The sequence below is a fragment of the Torulaspora globosa genome, chromosome 5 (assembly GCF_014133895.1).
Source record: "Torulaspora globosa chromosome 5, complete sequence".
Lineage (NCBI taxonomy): Eukaryota > Fungi > Ascomycota > Saccharomycetes > Saccharomycetales > Saccharomycetaceae > Torulaspora > Torulaspora globosa.
In genome coordinates this window covers 103,104-127,599 of record NC_050731.1, presented here as the reverse complement: position 1 = coordinate 127,599, position 24,496 = coordinate 103,104, and the positions used below count along the sequence as shown (strand labels likewise).

Sequence of the window (24,496 nt, the reverse complement as noted above, 5' to 3'; positions counted from 1 at the left end):
ATTAACCTCTTAAAGCTACCGTTGACTCACAGAGTCAAAGGCTGTTTGAGATGCTACCATTGCTTATACTTCATATTTTACTAAATAATCTGGTATATGCTTTGGTTCAGCAAACTGATGTGCCCGCTATTCTCTTTTCCCATAAGCTGTATGGTAACTCTCGATCGAACTTGCGTCCATGACAACGTTACTAACCTCCTGTACAAGTTCTCCTGGAATCGTCCACTATGGCGAGGAGGATACCACCGATGTGAGCCTTTCCCTCGAGAGGTTTTCCGCAATCTCGAGGCAACTGCTCGCCTATTGCAATTCAGATGCCTACGTCTTCATCAATCTCCCAGGAATCACGATTGATGACTTTTCAGAGTATAAGAAAGAATTCACGAGTCTCCAACGATATATTCATTCTGCCTCGACAGCAGTAAGCTTCGATAGGGTTGACACTCCTTCAAATGCTACGTTTAGCGAACTGATCGAATACGTAAGCGACCAGTGCAGGATTGACAGGTTCTTGGTTATCGAGGGCGACGCTGCTGACGGCTATGAGCCCTACATTGATGCAGCCGGAAGAATTCTGCGCATTGACTTCCTAATGCTCCCAGAAGATCAAGATCTTCGCCGCCAGGCAATCATAGACTTCGATAAGTCGCTGAGGACAATCCTAGCCCAGATCCCGTCGCCAGCCCACACGGTCATACTCACTGCAGTGGGTCCGAGCGAGGCCCCTGAGCGAAGCTTAGCAGTTCCAGCGCGTCCAATCTTCCCTGAAGTGCTGCTCGACCCTGCCAAGAGGCAAGAAATAGAAAAGAACGACCACGATCTAAAGATGCCCCGTCACTTCAACGAGCCACGCCCCAAGTTCTCAGAGCCTCAGCTACGTTATATGACGGCATTCGACAGCGAATTTATCTCAAAGAACTACGACTTGATCAGGCTCATCGTAACCTCGCTCATTGGTTTCCTTTTGATACAGCTTTTGGTCAAGTCCAGGACAGAACAAACGGGTAAGCCAGATACTCGTCAAGGGAAAGCTACCAGCAAGGTCAGCGAGCCGCAACAGGGCGACGAGTCTACGAAGAATGCCAACCAAGAAGCCCCCGCAAGCAAAGCGAAGAAGTTATCGGGAGATCGCGAGATCGAAAACTAAAAGGTGCTTAAGGCATAGAGCATATCGGAACTCTGGCAGCTTGGGATCCACAGAACCCTGCTCTACTACCAGCTTCTACCAAGGCCATTGTAGCTTATAACTGGTTCGAGTAGGGTAATGTGCAAGGTTAATCCAAGATCGCTAGTCTAGGCAGAAAATTGGCTAGAATGAGCATAACCTTGATAGGAGATAGGTGATGAGTCGATGCCGTAGTGTTCTGCTGCTAAGTGGTGTGAGAGCTTGATGAATGCCAGTGGTACGTTGAACTTTTTCCGGTTAATATGGAATCCAAGGCTTTGTATGCCGCATATTTGGATAGCGACGTTTAATGACTTGCCAGTGCCTATCAATGCCAGCATCAAGGCTGTTGTGTTGGATAAGGATAATTGTTTTGCGTATCCCGAAGATAATAAAGTGTGGCCCGCGTATCGGGAGAAGTGGGAACAGCTGAAAAGACAGTACCCTGGCAAGAGGCTTCTCATTGTTAGCAATACTGCTGGCTCAAACGACGATAAAGGCTATAAGGAGGCAGAAAAATTGGAGGCTATAACTGGAGTACCTGTTCTGAGGCACGCAACCAAGAAACCCGGATGCAGAGATGAAGTGATACAGTACTTTACCAAGAACGGTGTTGTCAGCAATCCCTCTGAGATCGCGGTGGTAGGTGACAGACTGTTTACAGACATCATGATGGCAAACCAAATGGGGGCTTATGGAGTTTGGGTCCAAGACGGTGTTAGAAAGTCAACGAGTTCAATCTCCAGATTTGAAAAAACCTTGTACAACTATTTAAAAATATAATACAAAATGTGCGTCGCTAACCGTCGACATTGTACTCATCCGTCGACGCAGACTAAAACCATGGAAGGTAACTGAGATCAGACTTGGCCAGATTTCTTGGATTAACAGCCGAGCTGATGCAGTCCAGAATGAACTGCGTAGTAACGGCCGGATTCGAGCTCAAATGACCCAACTGAGCAACTTTTCTTATGATCAAGTCTACGTTGGCTTGTACCATCTCTCTCAATTGAGGATTTTCGGCTATTGGGCGGTGTAGATTGCTAAACCATGATATCACTTCATCGCGAATAAAAAGTGTCAAGTAGGTATTCAGTTCATTATCTGGCTCCATCAGTGCCCTTGAAATAACAAATATATCGATGGAGAATATACCTTCCAAAGCAGAATCTCCAATCAGCTTTTGAATGTTCGGAGTAAGTCTGAAAGGTACAGGTTCATTGTTGTGGAATATCGGGGCATCAGGAGGTAGGTTCAAATCCGTATTCTTCAGCAAGGGTTTCACTCTTTCATATGGATATCTTGAAGGGAGCATTTCTAATGTGAAGACATTCCCTGATCTCTTATCGACGTGGATCTTATGGGGGGTTCGGTTATTGATCATCATCATATATGTCATGAAAACAAAAGCACCATAATGAGAGGCAAATTGTTTTCTGAAGAGCCAGAAATCCTCAAATTGATCGAAAAGAGCCATAAAATAATCGACCAAAACTGTAGTTGGCAAAAACATTGACTGAATGGAGCTAAATATCTCGACCTTCACAACAGTTAGGTCTGGCGGAGGTAGCGCCTTGTCATGTGCTATGTTCAGTTGCTCATTGACAAAATCTTGAACAGTGTCTGGATCCATATTGTTCTTTGCGCAGTACTGATCATAAATCTGATGCAAAGTTTCACAAGCCGGGTTGTCATTCATTATTCGGACCTGAGGAGATAATGGTACAGCAATAGGCAAGGTGAACTCAATGTCACGGCTCCTGGTTTGAACATTTTTCGACAAAGATCTGTTGAATAGTCTAAACAGCTGAGACATCCTCTCTTCGCGCCTTGAATGCCGTACAGATGGGTACTGAACAGCAAAGTGATGCAGGGCACCATCGCTACCACGAATAGTCAACCTTCTGTAAGATGAATGAGTACCGCGAACAAAATCTACCTCAGGTAGAAAACGTGCAATCTTGGCAAAATGCATGTTATTATCTTTGTTCAACAGATATTGTCCCGGTATTTCAATATCCTCAAACTTCTGATGATGGAAGTTACTCAAGTGGGGACACAATCTCTCCAAGTTTTCAACTTTAGGCGCTCTATCAAGTTTATTCTCTAAGCGCTTCCGCCAGTATCTTAATCTCTTGATGTAAGTTTCGAAGTCTGGCTTGCTATCAATAAAATCAGCATTGAACTTTGGCCGAATATGTGGTGCCAAAAGCGTCTCCGAGAATCTTATTAAATTTGTCTCCGTATTAGCAGGAAGTTTTGGATTGCTTCTAGGGAACGGCAACCGATTGTAATTGAAAGTTCCATCAATCAGGAGCACATTTATGAGCCTGAAAAGATCCTCATCTGTACTGGACTTGAAACGCTCATTAATTTGTGCCACTAGCGACTCTAGAGATAAAGCAAGTAAAGGATAAGCCGTCTTGAGAATATTATTCAACTCTTGTAGATACTCCCAGGGTTGACGTGGACCACCGTTCTGCGAGCCATTTTGGAACTGACTGTCACCCTTTTCACCCATTACTGCCAAGGTTTGTCTCTGTATTACCGCAAAATCCTCCTTGGTAGTGCGCAGTTGGAAATGCAAGGCCTGAGGATAGCTTTTAGCAATGCGGATTAATATTTGTCGAACTAGGTTCGCTTCTTTGTGAGAAAGTGATGTCAAAAGCTGCGGAATGAATGTTATCCAATACCAAACTGGTACCTCCCCACGGAAAGACTCAAAGGCATTAGCTGATGAGCCCGATGGATCATCCATACTTATCAGCCATAAAATTCTACAAAGTAGCTTCCGGGTCTTGGCATTCTTGTACAGACCTGCAGCCTGCAAATAGCAACTGATAGCATTACTAGCGAAGCTAGTGTTATTGGGTTCCTCCGAAAGACGGCGATCATTAAAAAAGCCCCATTGGGCCCAAGCTTTGGCCAAGTTCAGGTCAATTTGTACAGCGGTAGCGAAGGCTTGATTTGCCTCATCATGCGCTCTCAATTTTGATAAAAACATACCTTTCAGAGTGAAAAATTCGGCCTTCTGGACGGTGCCGAAGTACACTAAGTTTGTGTTGCTAATGACGTCCAAGCCTGTTGTTAGCTCATTCATATTTTGGTAGTGGCATTTTGCTTGTTCGCGCAGTTTGAGGAATGCTTCCTGAATCTCGATGTTTGGTAATGTATAGATTCTTGCCAGTTGACTGATACAGACATCGGGCATATTGTGTTTTCGAGCGACATGCGCAAAACGATTGATTACCCATGCGATTTCGTGGTATCCTCTATAGGCATGGGTATTAACGTTGCTATTACTGCTTGATTGCTGTAGGGCTGGGATTAATGGTAGATAGGCATTGTTTATGACCTGAAAAGCATGCTGTCTCCAAGTTACTAGGTCGTTCCACATATTGACGTCATCCCAGATGTTAGGCAACCTGTCCCTCCAAGCCTGTAAAACCCGCTTGACTTCTTGAGCTTTAGCATCCAAGTTTTGAACCGTAGTTGTGTGTAGATTAGCGTAGACCTGAGTGGCTTCTAAGAACTCAATATACTGTTGAAAGCCATGCAAGAGCCATTTATGAGCCGGTGTGAACCTTTCAGGTAATGATGCCCATTTGTGCAGGCTTAACTGGATTCCCTCATCGCAAAGTCTTCGAACCTCTTGATCACCCTTGCGGGTGTCCGCAAAATTTTGTAGGGCCAAGAAGGTTTCAAACATCTGCCTACGAGGCGTCGGAACATCCATGACGCTTTTAACAGACTGTTCAAGAGCTTCTCTATCAGCGCTCCAATCAGCCACTCGCCATCCACACTCGAGGAGCAAATCTGTAAAACCTTCATGTTTTGCTAGCTCTGTTAGTATATCCCAATTTTGAAGCTTTTCGGCGCATATTATCCAGTTATCTTCCCAGAGGGCATACTCAACTTCCGAATATGGCAATGCACCGCTTCTAGCTTTAACCTGGGCGACTTCGTATAGTTGCTGAGCTTTGTCCCATAAACCCACTTGTTCGTATGACAGTGCAACGTTGGTCTCAGTATATTTAGCCCTCCTTCTCCATAACCCGTGGAACATGTCCTCTTCCTGTAAGTTGATATAAAGCTCTAATAAAGCATCCTCATTAGCCTCCAGGATTTTAGAGTTATCAATTGATGTATTAAAAGGCGCCGACTCGAGGATTTTAATACATTGATACCACGAATTATTGGAAATTGCCAAATATTTCACTAAGTGCGGTGGTAGCTCTAAAGAATCTACCCTGCTAATTGAGTCCAATAGCATACTCACTACGTTATTTTTTGCAGCAACTTGTCTGGAGTGATATTGCTTGGATAAAAGCGTAATTAAAGACCGGACAAATCCATACTTCTCATTTCTTGGGATACATTTGTACGCTTGGGGGAACACGCTCACCCAGGCTCTGTGGATGGCATTGGAATCCTGATAAAATAGCTCTATCAATGGCTCAATGATATCTGCAGCTTTAACTTCACAGACGCGTCCAAACGTGTCGACGTGTTCGTTGATGAAAGACGATAGGTGAGGATGTGCAGATTCCGGTGGAACATCAACATCGTCTGGTAAAAATTCATGTATGATTTTCGGGCCAGATAAATCATAAACGTCAATGAGCGTTAAAGAATGCGATTTGACAAATGATCCGTATAATAGCTGCAGGGCTTGATTCAACCAGGGGTAATCGGCAATAAACTCCCAATTCTGGTCTCTTAAGACGTAGTACAAGCGTTCTTTGATATCCCTTTCTAAGCTGCTATCCAGGATCGCCATAAACTTCCTCCTTATGGTTTCGTCTTTCACCCTTGTACCGACTAAAAATGGTTGTTCCATTCTTACAGTAATTTCAGTGTTGGTAAACTGCTTCTGATCGAACAAATCTAGAATGATTTCATAGAACATTTTGGAAAGAGATGGCTCGCCCCTCACCTCAAATGCTAGCATCTTGGTTAATATTGCCGCCTTTTCCTTGACTGTAGGGAAGATTTCGTTGTTGAAAACCCAATTCCTAGCAATGGTGACGATCTTCCTCAAAAAGTTCTGATCCATAGAACGGTCGATCAGAAGCGCTACTGTCGACAGAAAGGGGCGACGGGAATCTCCTAAAACTGAGACTTTCAAGGAAAGTAAACAAAGAACTTTCTCAAGGAGCCCAGTTGTAATTCTTGCCTCTTCGACACCGCTGGCATCCTTCGGTTGGGAAATGCTTAAGTGATCTTTGCAGAGCTTACTGAAAGTCTTCATGATTAGTCCCAGGAGCGGGTCTACGCTCTGGGGAAAGACCATAAACAAAGTCCATACCAACATGACACCAGCAGCCACCGACGATGTACCTTGTAAGTCTTGTTCAACGGTGGTAACTAATAATTTCATAAAGGTCTTTCCTGGATTTTCTTCCTCAGCTTTGTTAATTATCTCCTCTGCTTTGATCGCTTTGAGAATTACGGTTAGCACCTTTTGCAATGCCTCTTGAATGTCATGGTGATCAACCCGCAAGCATTTTTCGAGGAGGTTCTGGATGGTGGTCAAATTTTCAATGATCCATGCAGCAGACTTATTCTGGAAAAATACATGAAGCACATCTAGTGCATTCATGCAGTAAAATAGTATGTTCTCCGAACCCAGGTCTTGATACATCAAGAACTTCTCGAAGTAGAACAATTTCACATTGACGTTGGACCAGTGCTTGTCAGATAAAAGTTCAGACAAGATATTCAATGCTCGCAATCCTAAATCTGTCTCGGAGGCTCTGTGGTTACTCGAGCAAAGGTACCGGATCAGAAAAGCTATGCAAGTTTCCCGAAGATTCATTGGTACTGAATAAGCTGACAGCTCCTTGGCATTATCGGAAGGATTATGATCTATTGCCGGATCATGTTCTCCGGTCATGTCCACATCTTGGTTGCTCAACTTCTCCGCAGGTTTGCGATCTTCCAAAGCCTTAGCTTCCCAGCGAAGAACCAGCGAGCCTAAGTCTATCGCAAGCGTATGATTATCAGGCGTATTGTTAGACATGAATGTGACTTTACTCATGTAGAGAATGATATGAGACATAAACAGGCCGCGAGACGGATAAAGTAAGTCTGGGTGATTGATCAAAAACTGATATAAGCTGTTGTTTTGACCTGAGCTATTCTCAAATAAGACTCTTTTAACCCAGTTTATCCAAGCATTGGGTGTGTCAAAATCTTGCATGCGCCTGTGCAAAACAGGCGCTAGGACATCCAGCGATTGGCGCGCTAAATGACGAGCTTCTGCTTGCGAGCATCTTAGTATTGCAACAAACACCTGCATCACGACTTTAATTGGAAAATCAAACTTGGAAATGAAGAGCGATATTGTCAAGTAAGCTGCCTGTTTGACCAGAACATCTTTTAGTTTGATGAAATGCCAGTTAAGTTTGATGATATCTTTTTTAAAGTCACTTATGAGCTCAGGGCCCCATTTGATAAAGACTGCAGACAATTGCAGTAGTTCGAAACGATATGCGTCACATTCTCCGGCCACATTATTGAGTAGAGTTTGGTTGGAGCTATTCCAAGCCTTGCTATGAAGAATTTCTAGCCATTCGGGTTTCTGCTCCCCTCCAAAACGAGCTAAGTTGTTATTTTGAACTCCCTCGTAAATAAGCGTAGCATTTACGATATTTTGCAAAACGAAGACCTGAGCGTTCAGAACCCTGTCGCTTAGGACAAACTTAACACAAGCGATCAAATATGCTTCTTGCTGTTTCTTACTTGGAGTTCTTATTATATTGTCAAAGATGTATGACGGAAGTGAATGCGACAGCTTAATGTCATTTGCGAACAAGAACTCAATGAAGTCTAACAGTAATTCTTTTTCTTCGGGATAGAAGCTGATAAATCTCAAATAAATCTCTTGATATTGCTTGACTGCCTGGTTAAGTTGAAGATGATCAATGTAAAAATTGCTCTCCTTGATTGTGCTCAAAGTTAAGTTTAACATTTCTTTCAGCTTGAAAACCATATCCCTCTTGTCTTTTAGCCACTGTGTACCTCTGATTTTGACCATGGTCGAGAACATGTCAACCATATTCGCGAAAAAGCTCACTACCCTGACCTGATTGGTAGAAATGCTCTCAATGTAGTGGTCGTAGAAATTCCCCAGCTCTTTTTCAAACACGTCAGCGAGATCCTTGGCTTCAGGCTTTTGTAATATGCTGCACATAAACAGAATAAGTTGCCGTAAGCCCATATTTTTCTTGACATACTCAATGACTGGACCATGAAATCTGTTCAAATATTTAGCCAACGGAGCGCGGAATGGAGAGTCCATTTGAAGGCGCAGTTTCCTCTCCAAAAGCATGACTTTGAGTAGCAGATCATTTAAAAACATGTCCGCCTGCGGAGGTAATAAATGGAACACATTTATGATTTGAACTATGATCTTGGTCGGCATTTGTTCTATAATGTCATGGCCGAACAAAGTATCCAAGACTTCAATTCTACACCATGCATTCATGTGATCCAGCAACTTCCTTCCTATTTCAACCTTGAAATATGCGATAAGGAGCTCCAAAAGCTTCGACAAGGCTTCCAAACCAGGGACCGTTAACTTCTGATGATCGGAAAGGTTCATTAGCATAGGCTTCAAGCCGTTTTGCAAAAGTTCTTTCGGTAGTTTAGAATTCTCAGCCAGTACGTCTTTTAGGGCTTGATAAGTCGTGTTGATTATTTCGGGGGATGTCTTAAGCATTGTTTTGAAGAAAACAGCTAATATGCGGAACCGTATATTTCCTTGTTGAGCAGCAGAAAATTCTTCGTTCTTCAAGGCAAATGCAAGAAGCTTGATGCAGGCTACTCTCAGTTGAACTAACTGCTCTGAAGTTCGGTATTCGGTGGCTCTTTGGATTGTTGAAAGTGATTCGTCCTCAGCATCTGCTAGGACTATGGCTTCTTGGAGCAAGCGGAACAATTCTTCGTTAAACCTTAAGAAGGTATCCGGTAAACCCAAGCAATACGTCACTGCGTCCACGTTACCAATCTGCATGGCGAACGGTAAAGCTCGTAACGGTTTGGCAAAGATAGGAGACAGCAGAAAGTTTTTAGAATGATCCATTAGCCTGACGATTGGAATCGATGTGGTCTCTGATATAGTTGACAGACATCTCTGACACGCCTTTCTGACTTTGGGATTCGCATTGCTTAATTCACAAACAATGTCAGTCAGAGTATTTTGAACAATTTTTGAATCGAGAGTTTCCTCTTTGACGTCGTGAAATGTCTTCTTGGTAATACTTAACATAAGATTCTCCGCATCTTCAGTTATGATAGCTGGAGACTGCAGAGGCGTATCCTTCAAAACAAACAGAAGGCCGTCTACCAACTCAAATTGAGTGCGCTTCAAAAACTCCTCGGAAATTTCAATCTCTTCAACCAGTGTTTTCATACCTAAAACGCCCGCGCGCTTACCGTAAAATGCTTCCTCATAACAATGGTGAATAAAGGCTTTGATCAGATCGACCACGAAAGAGTGATGGTAAAGAAGATCCTCCCCATATATTAACCTGCTTTTTTCGTAAATCTTTTTGATGACATCTACAGCCACTTCTCTGACATCCGATATGTAACTCGACAGAGAATGAGAGACAGCTTTGACGAAAATTTTACTATTGATCATAACATTCGGCTGCTTCAGATCAATGTTGAACATACTGCTGTAATTCCTCTTTCGAATTAATGTATCGTTCACTTGCAATAAGCAAAAATGATCAGTTAATTGGTTTATTAGCTGGATGGCATCGTCCTTAAGCTCCGGTATTGAAACCGAAAAAAAGACCATCTGTAATAAATCGATGATCAAACTTTCTTGGGTTGAAAACCTTTTCTTATCTCTCATGTGCTCAGGCGTAAAATTTGGTTGGACTTCAATTTTATCAAGCGAGCAAATCTTGACAGCTGTCTCTACCAATATTGCGTAGTTATCTGGAAATTGAGCTGAGGACTTGATCAGGAGTAAAAGAACGGAAGTTAAGTATTTATAAGCACTCTTCTTGTAGGTGAGATCCAGCCTATAATCCTCCATGATATTGAGAGCTGCTTCAATACCGGGTGTAACAGACAAAGGAACCTCATCTGCCATGTTGTTAATTTTGAAGAGAGCATTGATCTCCACATCAAGCTCATCTTTTGTCTTCAGATCAGTTGCTGGTTTCAGGAAGCGACGGTTACGGCCTCCAAGCTTGCCTAAGATTCTAACAGTAGTGTGGCTGATGGTATGATTGAACGGCTGCGGCTTTAACAACTTAAATAGAGCCTTCGTAACATCCTCCACCACGGGTTCCACTATAGGGTCAAAATATTCAGCAGTCAGGTTGTCAATACAGAGCTCGAGTGTTCGCAGGCCTTGAGAAACCAAGTCTGGATAGCCCTGCAAGGCATAAACTAAAGGCTTCATTAGGTATGGAAGAAATGGAGCAAGTACGCTTAAACGTACGGGGACAGTGATGCAAAGTTCCACGTAAAGCTCTCGTTCATGAGGTAAGCGAGCTGTAAGGATCATTCCGTTCAAAGACTGCAGAAGCACCTGTAGAATTGGCTTAATAGAGCGGTAAAGATTCTCGAATCGGCCACCGCCAATACTCCTAAACAGCGTCCTGATGAGATAAAAATACACCAATGGCTCTTCCGCGGATGTTGCATAGTTTAAAGAGTTTAAAATTAGGTCATTGAGATGTGGTAATAATACAATTTCGTTCAAATTTGGGAAGAGATTGACGGACATAAAAGAGAGCTTGAAAAGCCGAATCAAAATGTTTGACTTGTTAAAATCGACATTGCCAAGTTCCTTGAGTTTGGACTTCAAGAACCGCAATAGGATACCTGCGAAATTTGGTGATGTAATCTCACTTGTGAGGAATGACTGAGCTATATGAAGAAGCGCCGAATCGTCGAGCATACTCTGGTACATGAATTCCATCTCGGATTCTATGATTTCGTTAAAAGTTGAACTATCCATTTGCATGAACATGAACGCCAGATAATCCATCAGTTCTCTTCCATCTTTTGTGGCAGAAACCGGCAAACTAGGCATTGTTATGTCGAAATGCTTCTTCACAGGAATATTGGGCTTCTCGGTATTACTGGAAAAAAACCTCAAGCCAACTATGCATTCATGGAAAAGATCTTTAAAGACCATTACCTCTTCATAGGAGAATACTCTTGAGACGGATGCCCAGAGTTTGGGGTTGTTAATGGTATATTCAGCAGGCGGTGGGTTAAAGACCTTCAGATCGTGAATGATGGTTTTCAGAAAAGACATAAGGGTACGGTAGAGGTAAAAGGCGTCCTTTATGGGATCGCTAGTGCTTACAGAAGTAAGAAGCAGGGGGGCATAATTTTTGATGTCAAAAAATTCAATCGAGGACATTTCCTCCCCAGAATCCTCATCGTCTGTTTTGCGCAGCCTACTTCTAGTGTCTGGCAAGCCGGCATTCTCGTTATTAAAATGTAGAACCTCCCTCATAAATTTTTCAGTTTCTTGATTATCTGCCACAGCAGCCTGCTGGACGTGATTCGTATTTGCCTCCTTGTTCTGCTCATACTTTTTGTGATACTTCATTATGGTGTTATATTGACTGTTGAGGGCTTTGAACCTGTTCATATAAGCATCAACAATTATCATTAGAAGTTTCTTTGCTCTTGGTGCCTCCTGCGGATTTTCTTTGCCCAGTTTCAAAATTCTTTCTACCAAGTTTAACAGTAATTTAGCACTCATTATTTGCACGGTTAGGGCCAATGATTGATCCAGTAGGTAGCCGGTGTACATCTGTATCGTTTTCTCAATGTCGTCTAACTGCAGTTCAGCTCGTACATTATGGACAAAATCTGCGACGGTACTGTAGGCAAGAGGCCGTAATGTTTCGTGGGTAGTGAATCCTGAACCTATCAACACATTCTCATCGAACAGGTAGTCCAGTTTAGGCAGGAAGAGTCTTTTGTAGTTGGTAGACAATATGTGCCTCGTGGCATGGAGAAGCTCTTTTCTGGCAGAGGAAAGCTCGGAAGGACAGTCTTGCAGCAGTCGTATTATGAGGTCGGGTATGAATCCGACGTAGCTCTGAAGAAAATCTGAGGCGTAACCTCTGATGAAAACGTAGGCAAGAAAAGAAGTAGCCTTAATTTGTGCCAATATGAACTCACAGTAAACCGCTCTGCTCTTGATGTCCGGTGACACCGACGTAAATCTTTTACCTCTCGCCTCTGCTTCTTCTCGAGCTCTTTGCTGTTGTGGGACCTGCATGTTCAAAAGATCCATGACAAGTGGTGTGAATTGGGGCAACGAAGTGCTTGTAAGTTGCTTGTAAGAAGAATAGAGGGTTACCATGGTGATTGGACACTCTGACAGAACTTTAAAAGAGTACAACGTGGATTTTGAATGCTTGCCAACATCGTCTGCTTTGGGTCTCCCGTTTAAGTCCCTATCATCCGCTTCAATATCTGCATTCAGCAGCTGATCGTCGTCCTTCATCTCATCGTCTTCAAAATTCACCGTTTCGCTGCTATTCTCATCAAAAGCCTGTCTTACCGACTCCGGCGAATTCTTGTAAATCTGAACTATTATTTGGATGAATTGCTCTACCTGATTTTGCAGTAGAGCTTTGAATGATTTGAAGAGCGAGGTAAGAATCTTCATGCAAAGTACTCCGTTTTCTTCATTTTCCTTGGGTAAGCTTGCCAAAAGAACCTCCATTAGGCTTGGTACGTAAGGCTCTAGTGCCTGATTCATGGGACATCTGTTCAAAACAGTAAACATCGAGTTCCTAAGCTTATGTTCGGAAGATCCTAGGTCAAAAGACGCAGGAACTACTTCCAGCTGTTTAACCACTGTCGGTATGACTGCCTTAAAAAAGGATTGATAGTTATCTGGAGTGTTCAAAAACTCCAGCACATCACACAATTCTGAAATTGCAGCATGTCTCTCTTCAAGTGTAACATGCTCATCGCCAAATTTCGATGCCAACTGATCTATCTGCTCGGAATATGACATATCCGATCTAAACATGGCCCTTAGAATTCAGGGAATAAAATCTTATGCTTCAGCACAAGTATCCGAGAGTTCCGGCGATCCACTTGAGAGCAACGATTGAGCTTCAAGTCGTTGCACTTCTGAGCGTTACTACGTGGATCAAGAAGAACCTTAGCTCGAGAACATTGAAATTTCATCTGCCTTATACTAAGAGAGGAAGTCACGTGCTACGATACCTAATTAGGCAATTGGCGTCTGACAGTACTAAGAAGAGCTTCTGAAGGCTGCCAAGTCCGCGAGAAACGGTACAAAAAGAGATTGGGATCGAAAATCGTAACAGATAGTGGGAAAAAATAATTTCTGCTCCAGGGGAGGTTCGAACTCTCGACCTTCAGATTATGAGACTGACGCTCTTCCTACTGAGCTACTGAAGCACCGAATATGTGAGATTTTTTAGGAGAGAACAGTATTACCTGATTGACTTAATTTTCACAGTACTACCGGATTAACCTAATAGGTCAGACCCTTCCTTGATTAACCTTTTAACCAAAGTTATCAAGACGAGAAACGAATCTATTACTGCTTACCTATTTTGTGACCGCAATCTAAATATCGAGTGAAGCACAACTTGGATCTGACTTAGCTGGCCTCTATCTATGCGCTTCCATTCTACCATTCGACTAGCCTATTTGGTTCCACTAGTAACCCTTTGATTCGCAGCAACTGATTATGCGATTCTGATTGTGTGTATCACGCACAATTACCACACAATTACCCCCGTTCAGACAGTATAGTGCTGCAATACCATCGAACGCTCAGCTTAGTAAGCGTAAGCTACTCAAGCATTAAGGAGAAGCAGACGGCTGTGTTCATTTTCTCACAGTCAAAGCTCTTGGCGCAATGCTGGCTTCTATCTATATAGCGATATTAACCTTATAATCTGTACCATTTTATATGAAGCTACTGTCGACATATCCTCTGTGAATTAGCTGTAGCTGAACCAGAATCATAAGTCCAGCAAAGTACAGCGGCAGCTGCAGCAAGAAATGTGGAAGCTGCCCACAATGCTGCCACCACAACACAAGCTGCAGTACGGGCTTCACCTTCTGAAGGAATTAGTCCAGCTGCAGCTAGACACTGACTAGAACAGCTTTGCATAAACACACTGCCAATATAAACAGCAACACCAGCAAACACTGGTGCGACCCCAGCAGCGGTCATCCTTACCCATTCACCACCATGTGTTGCCAGATAATAAAAGAAATAGAAACCGAATGATGAAAATATTGTCACTCCTATCCAAATAATCCTTGCAATCCTTATATTCGTATCAGTTAAGGATTCTTCTGTTGAATCTGGGGTCATTGTCTCGTCTGTGCTTTTGTCTACTTGAACTCTCATTCCCTATCTTCCTATACTTTGTGCTGTATTGGATATCAATCTTTTGTGAACACATCTTTAACTTCCACGACATTTTTATACGGTGTTCCATCGGATCGATGTTTCTGTGATTGTCATTGATCCGGGGAAACAAGTCGTCATGCTTTTGTGTGGATGCCGAGTGTAATGTAGAGAGCTAGAGCGAAAGCCGTACTTGCCCACAATTTTTGTGATACTGTGGTGCGGCTAGACAGGGTTGGCAGGGAAACATATTGCATGGCTGGGGGTCAGGGTGCAGGACGTGCGGCGGTAACCCGTACTCCTGGCAGCAGCCTCAGGCGTGGGGGGTCTGGAATCCGGGGAATATTACAGAATTTCCAGATCTCTAGTTACGATACTAAATATAGGCATAAGTGTGCTGTATATAGATACGTCCAGGCTTGTTCACCGAGTAACCGGGTAATAGGTCTACTGCAACTCGGTAGCGCCATTTCGAGTAATCAGTATGCGCGAAACCTACTCATCGTAGAGAGTGTGAGTAACACTATTAGCTTGTTGAAAGTGTAAGTTGCAAAAGGGTAGGCAATGAGGTCAGTATATCTCTTCAAGATGTGTATTCGGACAAAACTGACGAGGTCCGGTTTCGAATACTCAATGATGAAAATAAAGGGAAATAGCAGATAACTCGTTGATTTTCATACATTATGATACTCGGTGACAAGCCTGAGACACCTCACACAAGTCATAGTTCACGGAAATGGAAAAGCTATCTAACAAATAAACAGAATAGTCAAGTATGGCTTCCTTATGGCTATCGACCTTAGCGGCCTTCACAACACTCGGAGCTGGTCAGGCTATACAGGAGATCTGTAATAGGAAACTACAAGCATTGTCTAACATCACAGACGTTTACGATATTAGAGTCACTAGTGACGGCTACGACTGGGAAGAATCATCTCGATCTCACGGTATTATAGCCGCCGCCTCAGCTGACTTGTATCTGACTGGAGCAGTTTCGAATATATTATGCAAGACAATGGCATACAATACTGCACCCTAGAGGACATGAAATTATCTTGAAGACTCAAGTGAGCAGGCCTACCCCAGTAGGCACCACCACGCTACCATCCCTTCTACTCTAGTAGCATCTAGCGGAGCAGACTACTGCAAAATGGCCCGACGAAGAGCAGTTGCACTTTCCAGTATTTGCCAGTGTTGTGGTACGCGTCCCTGCGTAACAATACATAGTCTCCGACTTTGTACTGAACTTCCTTCCTCCCCCGATTGTGAGAGGCTTGCTGTCTGTGTTGAGCTGCGGTTAGAGCATACTGGGCGATCACGGTTATCGTCTCAGGTGTCGTGCAAACTTAACAGCGGTGAAGGAACGCGCAGATAACTCGTTTGCGGTGTTGACAATGGGTTCCTTAGGTATGTAGCCGCAGTCAAGTTCAAACGGTGTGCGTTGGGATTACTTCGAAGGTGTCGAATTGTCCACGTATTCGATCTGGGGTAACCAAGTGTCCCACTGTGAATGGTCCACATTGGTGTACGTTCTGAGCAACCTGTTCAAGACTTGGATGGTTCGCTCACTTTGGCCGTCTGTTTGGGGATGGTTCGAAGATGACATTGTGAGCTTTATGCCCAGTCGGGAGGCCATTTCATGGAATAGTTTTGCTGTGAACCGTATGTCCTGGTCGGACGTAACAGCCCGGGAAAACCGTGATAAGCGAAGACAAGCCGGTATAGCAGGCCCTTAATACCTCGAGCGTCCAGTGTTTTCCGACATGGTATAAAGTGAGCTCTCTTCGAGAACCTACGTACAACAACTAGGATCATGTCGTGTCCCTGGGATGTGCGTGGGAGATCCGTCGCGAAGTCCATGGAGATGACCAGCCATCGCCCTTCGGGAATGGGCAATGGTAACAACAGTCCTTGGTTATGCTGTCGAGAGTTTTTCATAATCTGACATTGCAGACAACTCTTGACGTATCTACGGACTGACGACAACATCTTTGGCCAATAGAACTTCTCAGCTACCTTACCATAGGTGATTGATTCACCATAGTGTCCGCCAAAAAGTGCATGATCATGGTAAACTTCTAGAACTTCGTGGATTCTGGTATTACCGTTATGGATTGTAAAAGCCGCCTTGGGAATGTCTTCTTCTTTAACCGGGATTTGGTGGTAGCCAGAGTGAAGGTCGAGTGTGGAAAAGACGGCAGAATTTCCTATCTTTGCCAGTAATACCTCGATTCTTGGTAGAGGGAACGGATCCTTGATCGTCGCTTCGTTAAGAACTCGATAGTCCACGCATAAGCGGAACGAACCGTCCTTCTTTCTGAGTAACACCACCAGAGAGCTAAATGGGCTCTTAAAGGGCTCTTAAAGGTTCGATAAATCCTTTTCCAAACAATTCATCTACTATTTTCACAATTTTTTCCTCCTGCTTCGGAGATCGGCGGTAAAGTGGTATCCTTGGCAATCGCGCACCTGGTTTTATGTCAATCTCATGAGAGACTTCCTTCTTGTCCAGCCCGGTACGTGGCAAGTCGTTTCTTACTGTTTGCCGATATTTAGCTTGAAGATCTGGTGGAAAGAAGTTTGAAAGTGCTCTCTTCAACCGGTTCCTGGGATGGCTGGCAGTCTACCACTTGAACTTGGACAACGTATCCGGTCAAATAATACGATGGTTTCTTGCGGGCTTTACGGACTCGTCGATCATCTTCCGTGTGGATGATGCCAATTGGACAAGTCAGTGGCTGTTGCTGGGGTTCACCGTGGCTCGGTGGAGTTAATGGTTTGTCATGGTTCTGTGGGTCGATGGTTTCAGGGTGGCAGGGCTCATATTCGTGGTCAGTTGGCCTGCTCGGGGTAAAATTTGAGGACAGGATTGCCGATGATGATGTCTGTGTGGAGCTCGTCTCCCACGTAGATCGGAATGTCATAATCGATGGCATTATGGGTAAACATGAGAACTGTGGCTTTCGTACATGGAACACCTCGGGCATTCGCGATTTCACCATGGATGATAACCGGAGAAGTGTCATAAGTCTTCAGCGTTAAGTCGCTAGCTCTCCTGGAGGAAATTAGCGATGTGGCTCTGCCGGTGTCTAACAAAAGTTTGATGGGTTTTCCATCACGCATAACATCGATTTCCTTACGCTTGCCGACTAAGGGTGGCATGTCTTTTTTGTGCTTTTAGTTGGTGTCCTAACTCGCATGGGTTGGACTAATCTACATTGAACTTCTGGGGATTCAGGCTGAACTCGCCATTGGGCATTTGTTTGCCATATGTTTTCCTGCTCTGCATCTGAAGCAGATTTCCAAGTTGCTAGAGGATTTGTCGTTCTTGTGGAGTTAACTTGTGTTTGTGATTCCCTGCTGATCCAGTCCGAATGGCATCCAGGTCAATGGAGTCGTACGTACGGTGGGCTATCGTACTGTAAGGTTTCTAGTGTCGTGATCCGTGGGGTGATGGGAGTGCCAGCCATATTGACTGTCATTGTCATGACTTTGTTCACTGTCGCCGTTGTAATCCGTGGAGAAGTTTCTCGAGATCTGATTTGGCTCCACTTAACCAATCTGACTACTGCTGGGAATCCTCTTCTGGAATAGTTGTACCTAACTCTTGAATTGTTCATTGAAGGTCTCCACGGTCGAGCTTTGGCGGCAGTTGTACAACTGGTTCAACAGATCATGGACGCCATTTTGGCTATAGTATTTATGTTGGAATCTCGCAAAAACTGTCCAAAGGATAAGTTCTGGATCTGTTCACGGTTTGCGCTGAACCAATAAGACCTCTCACCGTCCAAGTTATCAGTAAAGTACGAGAACTTCTCCCTGACGTCTGGGAAAGCGAACCGATTCATATGGATGTCCATCCAGTGTAGGAAGGCGGTGATTTCAAGGGATCTCTCCGCCAAACATCGTAATTGGTCGGTACTCACACTTGATGGGCCACTTTTCTCGCTGCAATGGCTCCCGACTGGCGTCACAGTACGTACGTCCGTCTATAATCTTATCGGGATGATTGTTGAAGGTTGTCGGCGGTTATTGTGTTGATTATTAGGGCAGTGAGGATAACATATATCTCCGTGGCGACATTGAGAAGAATAATGATTAGCAAGATGTAGCCTATCAAAGAGCTAAAAGTTATTTTCTGATTCCTATCCGGTGACAAGTCCTACGCCATTCGCACTCTGGATCTGCATTCGCTGTGACGAGATGAGGTCCCTGATACTGTTGATTTAGCCTCGGTTTAGTTATCGTCTTCAGCATATCAAGATATTAATTATTATTAGGACGAGGTGGTCGTAGCTTATGATGCGTCTTACGGTTATGTACGCTTACTCGACCAGTTAAGATCTTGAAGATAAAGCAAGTATAGATCCCCGCACCCATCCTCGTATCTCGCTCCCGGTTGAGCGTGTCTTTACCGCGATGTATGCGGTTCTTCTCAAAGCATGGTGCTTATTTGTTATCTTTCTCCGATGTGGTTGGTGTCAAAGTAACTCTTCGGATGATTCCTTGAGCGGGTCTGGTGATGCCGGCTTTCCTATCATAGTCCTAGGGAAGGACGAGAGTACTCTGTGGTATGCCAATGTTTCGTTTGGTACGCCTAACGTGCAGAAATCACTAAGAGTTGACATAGGACAGCCTTACACATGGCTACTCAAAAGCTTGAACGGGTCCGAGACTGCAGTTCGTCTAAACGATGGGCATGTCTATGATTTCAACTTCATGGACGGGATCGACATCAGCGGCCCAGCAGTAATGGACACTATGAATTTCACAGCTCTGGCGTTTCCCGGCGAGAACGTACCAGAGACTCACTCGATCAATTTGTCGTCGACGGCGGTGGTGGCTCCCGACTACCTCTCTATCTCGAATATATCTTTCTTCGAAGCTAACGCATCTGCTGCCTTAAACAAGGGATCTTTGGGACTAGGTGGAAAAATAACAGACCAGTTATCGGAGACGGATAGCACTAAGTTCGACAGCAGCTTTTTCTTCTTGGATCGTTTGACCGACCTGGGAATTATAGCGTCTCCATCCTATTCTCTATGGTTTGGTGCCGATAATGTCCCTTATTCGTTACGGAAGCTACCGTCTGGCACGCTGGGGGACTGCGGAAAGCTGATACTCGGTGCAGTTGACCCCACGCTCTTCACAGGGAGGCTGCATATGTTCAAGACGATTCCCTACATCGATCCGGAAACTCATCTTGAGTCAAGTAGCTACCCAATATTGCCGCTGGGCACTATCTACATTAACTCAGCCACCGGGAAGAGTCTGAACGTGACAGCAGAAGAGTTTGTCGAGCCTGTTCTCCTCGACTCCAGGTATAGCACCAGCTATCTGCCTATAGACGCTATTATTCAGATCGCGGTCCAAATAGGTGCGACTTATGTTGAGGCGCTAGGCAGGTGGGTAGTCGCTTGTTCAGTGGCGAGCTACGACGTTCAATTGGACTTCTCTTTTGGAGATATGTCCATTAGAGTTCCGCTGGAGGACTTTTTGGTGACCACGTTTGACGTTAACAGCAACACAACTATTCATTTTTCGAATGGGGCGGAGGCTTGCCTCTTGGCGATGGGATCCAAGTCCACCATCGGATTCAACATCTTGGGCGGTCCCTTTCTGAAAAATGCCTACACGGTATTCGACCTCGAGGACAACGCAATTGCTCTAGCTCAGGCAAAAAAAGTTGACAGCTCCTCGTCATCATCCGCCTCCAGTTCAGAAGCGGCACAGACCTCCACATCCGCCTCCGCGATACGCGCCATTTCATCTGGCCACATACCGTATGCGGAATCCCGAAATACTTCCATGACCATGACCCTCATACCCGCTGCAGTGCCAAGTGCGACAAGCAACATACCGGATATATTCACCGGTACCATCGACTCCGATGGACTCATTTCCACAGGTCGCTCTTTTTACCAAACTTCCAGGACTACGCCTTCCAGCAAAACGAGCGAGACGGCCTACGAAAGCCTCGTGATTTCTTCCATCGTGAGCTCCTCCAAATATCTCGGTGGAGCGACCAAGAACAACGCTGGCCATTCGTCTGTGCCAGCCTGCGTGCTCGAACCCAGAGGGAAGTTCCCCCGTCAAGTGCTCGCATTACTGCTGCTTGTTCTGCTTGCAGTCCTACTGTGACGATTCTCGCCAGATTTTATGTATAATAGATATAGGAACCCAGGGCTCACAATTGCATTGATTTTAACAGTTAAAAGTGAAATTTCACCAACTTGTATTGACACGCGAGCATTGTTCGGTTATTTTGTCTTAGTGACTTGCAAACCAAACAACTTGGTTGGAAGGACAGGACGTAGCAAGTGGTCGAGAGTCTGTTTGGGAATCTGTGCAATTCGAAATTGAAATGGAACAGGACGGTCTTAGCAGAGAGATCTCAAACCTTTCTCTTAATCAGTCGGGTCAGCAAAGCGGATCGAGAAAGAGCCGTAGACCAAACAGGGCATACCACAACCTCGCCACGGGAGTCAGTGCACCAGCAACGCCATTTGCAACGCAATCTCCTGGTCCTGACGGTCGTCTCTCGAACAATGAAGGTCAGACTTTCTCGCCGATGGGAATGCCGCAAGCTTCAGTAAGTACGCCAGGACTATTGGCCGCTAGTCAATCAATGATGGGTCAACAGCAACCCGGTTTGCAACCCCAGCATGGCAGTCCAGAACCAGATGCACACGTTTCCTCTTCACACTTGGTGGCGGCACAGAGATGGGAAGACCAAATTCGCTACTTGACTCGCACATATGATACCGCTAGAGACTCTGTGCCACCTTTGCCAACAACTCAGTTTTATGGAGCAGACCATGGAGTGTGTGATCCACGCTTTATGAGCTTATCCATGAATTGTGTGCCTGCAGATGAACGTCTGAGGTCTGCAACCAAGCTTCCCTTAGGCTTGACTGTTCAGCCATTCGCTCGGATAATCCCTGAAGAAACAGTTCCGGTAGTGGACAATTCGAAGGATCAGGGACCACTGCGTTGCAGACGTTGTCGCGCATACGTGAATCCTGGATTCCGCATGGGCTATGACTCCACCGCATTATGTAACATTTGCGAGGTGAAGACGCAAGTCCCCATTGACACTTATCCCCCCATGGCAGTTGATCCGCATGGAGCTGTTAATGGTGCCAATCCAGAACTCGTTAGAGGGTGCGTCGACTTTTTGGTTCCCGACGTTTACAACGCCATCCAAGGCGAAAAGCCATTGCCGCTACATTACGTCTTTTTAGTGGATATATCTCTTCTGGCAAATGAAAACGGTAGTTCCATTGCCGTGGTGGAGGGTGTCAAGACTTGCATAGAGCACATTTCTGATTTCCAACCTAATTGCAAAGTTGCTATCATGGCCTTTGACAGCAGAATTAGGTTCTTTAACTTAAGTCCTACTCTGGAGACAGCTCAAGAATACATTATTGGAGACTTGAATGATGTTTTCTTGCCATTTTGCGAGGGTTTATTCGTGAACCCACAAGAGTCCGCAAGGATCATCGATGACACTTTAAAGAAAATAATGAGTTATATTTCTATGGGCAAGCTCTACCATGTTGTGCAGAACTGCTATGGTTCGGCTCTTCAAGCAGCGAAACTCGCTCTTGATACCGTGACCAAAGGCCAGGGCGGTAAGATTATCTGTTCTCTAAATTCTATGCCTACAGTGGGAAATGGTAATCTGACGCTCAGGAAGGATGACGCAACGAAAAAGCACATGAGGTGCGATAATGAGTTCTATACAAAGTTGGGGCATGAGTTCGCGAGATCTTACATTTCGCTTGACCTTTTCCTGACGACTTCGGTGTTCATTGACATGGTCACTGTAGGGTATCCGGTGGAGGCTACTTGCGGTACTCTAAAATATTATCCAAATTTCACCCAGGATAGAGACGAGTTCGTCCTGGTCAACGACATGCTTCAGCACGTGTCGAGCATCGTTGGTTATCAAGCGCTACTGAAAGTACGTTCTTCGACAGACCTTTCCATCTATCAATATTATCTCGAGTCTGCTGGCAACACAAACCGAGATCCAATGTTACCAGTGTTGACCACAGACACCACTGTCGATGTGTTGCTGAAACTGGACCAAAAGCTGAAGGTAGGCAACACCGTATCATTCCAAGCTGCGTTGCTCTATACTGACATCGATGGTAATAGAAAAGTTCGTTCGATCAATAGCAATGCGAAGGTATCTGGGAATATCAGGGAAGTCTTTCAGTTCGTTGATCAAAACGTTGCGATGCGGATCATGATCAAGGACGTGATCTCATCCTTGGGCGATTGTGACTTCAACGCCATCAGAAAGACTATCGATAACAAAATGGTGGATATTTTGACTCAGTACAAGGCGCTCGCCGGCGTCAGCTTGAGTACACAGCTCGTGTTGCCCGATGCGCTGAAGACCTTGCCCACTTTCATGCTAGCCTTTGAAAAGAGCCCATTGATGGCTCCCAACATTCACAGCACTCGCGGTAATGATCGTTGCTACGACCTCTATCACTTCAAGACCCTGAACAGCGCGCAACTCTCCTACAAACTCTACCCGCAAATCGTGCCACTTCATGTGTTGCTAGACGAGACCGATCTTACCTTCTACGACACGGCTGAAAAGTTGCTCCAAGTGTCTAGCAGTTCAGTCGAGAACTTGACCGTGAGGAACGCCCATGCCAGCATCACCAACGGCGGCTGCTACTTGATCTTCCAGGGCGAGAAGGTGTACCTGTGGTTCAACGAGAACACCAACAGAATGCTGCTGCTCGATCTGCTGCAAGTAGATGAGGACATCCCGGTGGGACAGGTCTCGCTGTTCGGCGCGTCGCTGCCCCAGGTACCCACCCAGGTCAATGAAAAGGCTCATGCCCTGATCAGAAACTGGTGCCAGCTCACCAACAGGTCCACGCTGCCCATCGAGCTGCTCAGACCCAACGTGGACCAATATTACAGCTCTGTCATGGGCCAGATCCTCTGCGAAGACAAGTCCGTCAGCAAGATCGAGTCGAACGACAACTATCTCGTCCAGCTCCACCGACTCATACAGGAGAAGCTCAAAAAAGAGGACTACGTCAAGATCAACCACTCGTCCGCGTCCCAGAACGGCAACGCTGCGCAAGAAGACATGCACCAAAAGTTTGTCCAATTCTAATACAAATCTATATAGATCAAGACAGCGCACGCGGACACCACAGCCATCCATCAGGAGGCCAATTGGACCTCCAAGCCAGACCACGTCTTCGATCTAGTGCTGATCCTAGACGTCCATATAGTGCGATGTACTGATGTTAAAATCTCTGGTGAATTTTTTACCAAGCTCTGAGTAAGACCCTCCAGACTCGCGATGAAGAGAGTCTCGACACCTGTTGTCAGCAGTAGGCCGTTCTTGGACTTGAAACCATCCCGGCGAGATCGAGCAAGGCTACACCACCATCAGGTAGCTCTTCGGACGCGTAGAACGAACTTGCAAGACCTGACTGCGCGTGTAGAACATGATCAGTAGATCCGGCAGCCAGCGAGCCGCTGGCAGCAGCCGACCATTCTCTTCCAACAACCCATTCAGAAACGCTACGGGAGACGCGAGTTTGAACCAGTACAGTGCTGATAGACAGTTCCAAGAGTGGGTACGCGACAACGCGGTTCAGTCACCATACGCAAGAGAAGGAAGCGCACGTTCGAGCACTAGTTTCACCAACTCTATCGAGGAGGAAGAGGAGATTTTCACTGACCGTCACAGTCCCAGAGGACCGTCTCCGAGACCAACAAGCAACAGGTATGTATTGACGTTTTGAAGCAGGGCCTCGCAACGCCCGGAGTGGCAGGAAAAGGGGGATTCCAGGTGACGGTGACCGTTTCTCGTCTGTTTCAGGGCCTTGGCCGCCTTCTGGCAGGGTTCGAGCCTCGACGTTTGTCGTAGCCTTGTTGCTGCGAGGCGCGAC

The 24,496-nt window shown here is 45.2% G+C and overlaps 6 protein-coding genes and 1 non-coding gene across 7 annotated transcripts; 4 read left to right on the top strand and 3 right to left on the bottom strand.

Moving 5' to 3' along the window:
* Window positions 1–178: 178 nt before the first annotated feature.
* Window positions 179–1,147, top strand: BIG1 (Big1p; the record flags this gene model as incomplete). The annotated part of the gene is made up of 1 exon (XM_037283935.1): window positions 179–1,147. The coding sequence occupies one exon, from the start codon at window positions 179–181 to the stop codon at window positions 1,145–1,147; it is 969 nt and encodes a 322-aa protein (XP_037139831.1).
* Window positions 1,148–1,390: 243 nt separating this feature from the next.
* GEP4 (phosphatidylglycerophosphatase) lies at window positions 1,391–1,948 on the top strand (the record flags this gene model as incomplete). Its single annotated transcript, XM_037283934.1, has 1 exon — window positions 1,391–1,948. One exon carries the CDS (start codon window positions 1,391–1,393, stop codon window positions 1,946–1,948), a length of 558 nt encoding a protein of 185 aa, XP_037139830.1.
* A 52-nt stretch (window positions 1,949–2,000) lies between these two features.
* Window positions 2,001–13,196, bottom strand: TRA1 (histone acetyltransferase TRA1; the record flags this gene model as incomplete). Its single annotated transcript, XM_037283933.1, has 1 exon — window positions 2,001–13,196. One exon carries the CDS (start codon window positions 13,194–13,196, stop codon window positions 2,001–2,003), a length of 11,196 nt encoding a protein of 3,731 aa, XP_037139829.1.
* Window positions 13,197–13,521: 325 nt separating this feature from the next.
* HG536_0Etrna3M lies at window positions 13,522–13,594 on the bottom strand. Its single transcript has one exon. It is a non-coding gene; the product is annotated as a tRNA-Met (tRNA).
* Window positions 13,595–17,113: 3,519 nt separating this feature from the next.
* HG536_0E00640 (uncharacterized protein) lies at window positions 17,114–17,587 on the bottom strand (the record flags this gene model as incomplete). Its single annotated transcript, XM_037283932.1, has 1 exon — window positions 17,114–17,587. The coding sequence occupies one exon, from the start codon at window positions 17,585–17,587 to the stop codon at window positions 17,114–17,116; it is 474 nt and encodes a 157-aa protein (XP_037139828.1).
* A 1,393-nt stretch (window positions 17,588–18,980) lies between these two features.
* Window positions 18,981–20,702, top strand: YPS7 (putative aspartic endopeptidase; the record flags this gene model as incomplete). Its single annotated transcript, XM_037283931.1, has 1 exon — window positions 18,981–20,702. One exon carries the CDS (start codon window positions 18,981–18,983, stop codon window positions 20,700–20,702), a length of 1,722 nt encoding a protein of 573 aa, XP_037139827.1.
* A 223-nt stretch (window positions 20,703–20,925) lies between these two features.
* Window positions 20,926–23,709, top strand: SFB3 (Sfb3p; the record flags this gene model as incomplete). The annotated part of the gene is made up of 1 exon (XM_037283930.1): window positions 20,926–23,709. The coding sequence occupies one exon, from the start codon at window positions 20,926–20,928 to the stop codon at window positions 23,707–23,709; it is 2,784 nt and encodes a 927-aa protein (XP_037139826.1).
* Between the last annotated feature and the right edge of the window lie 787 nt (window positions 23,710–24,496).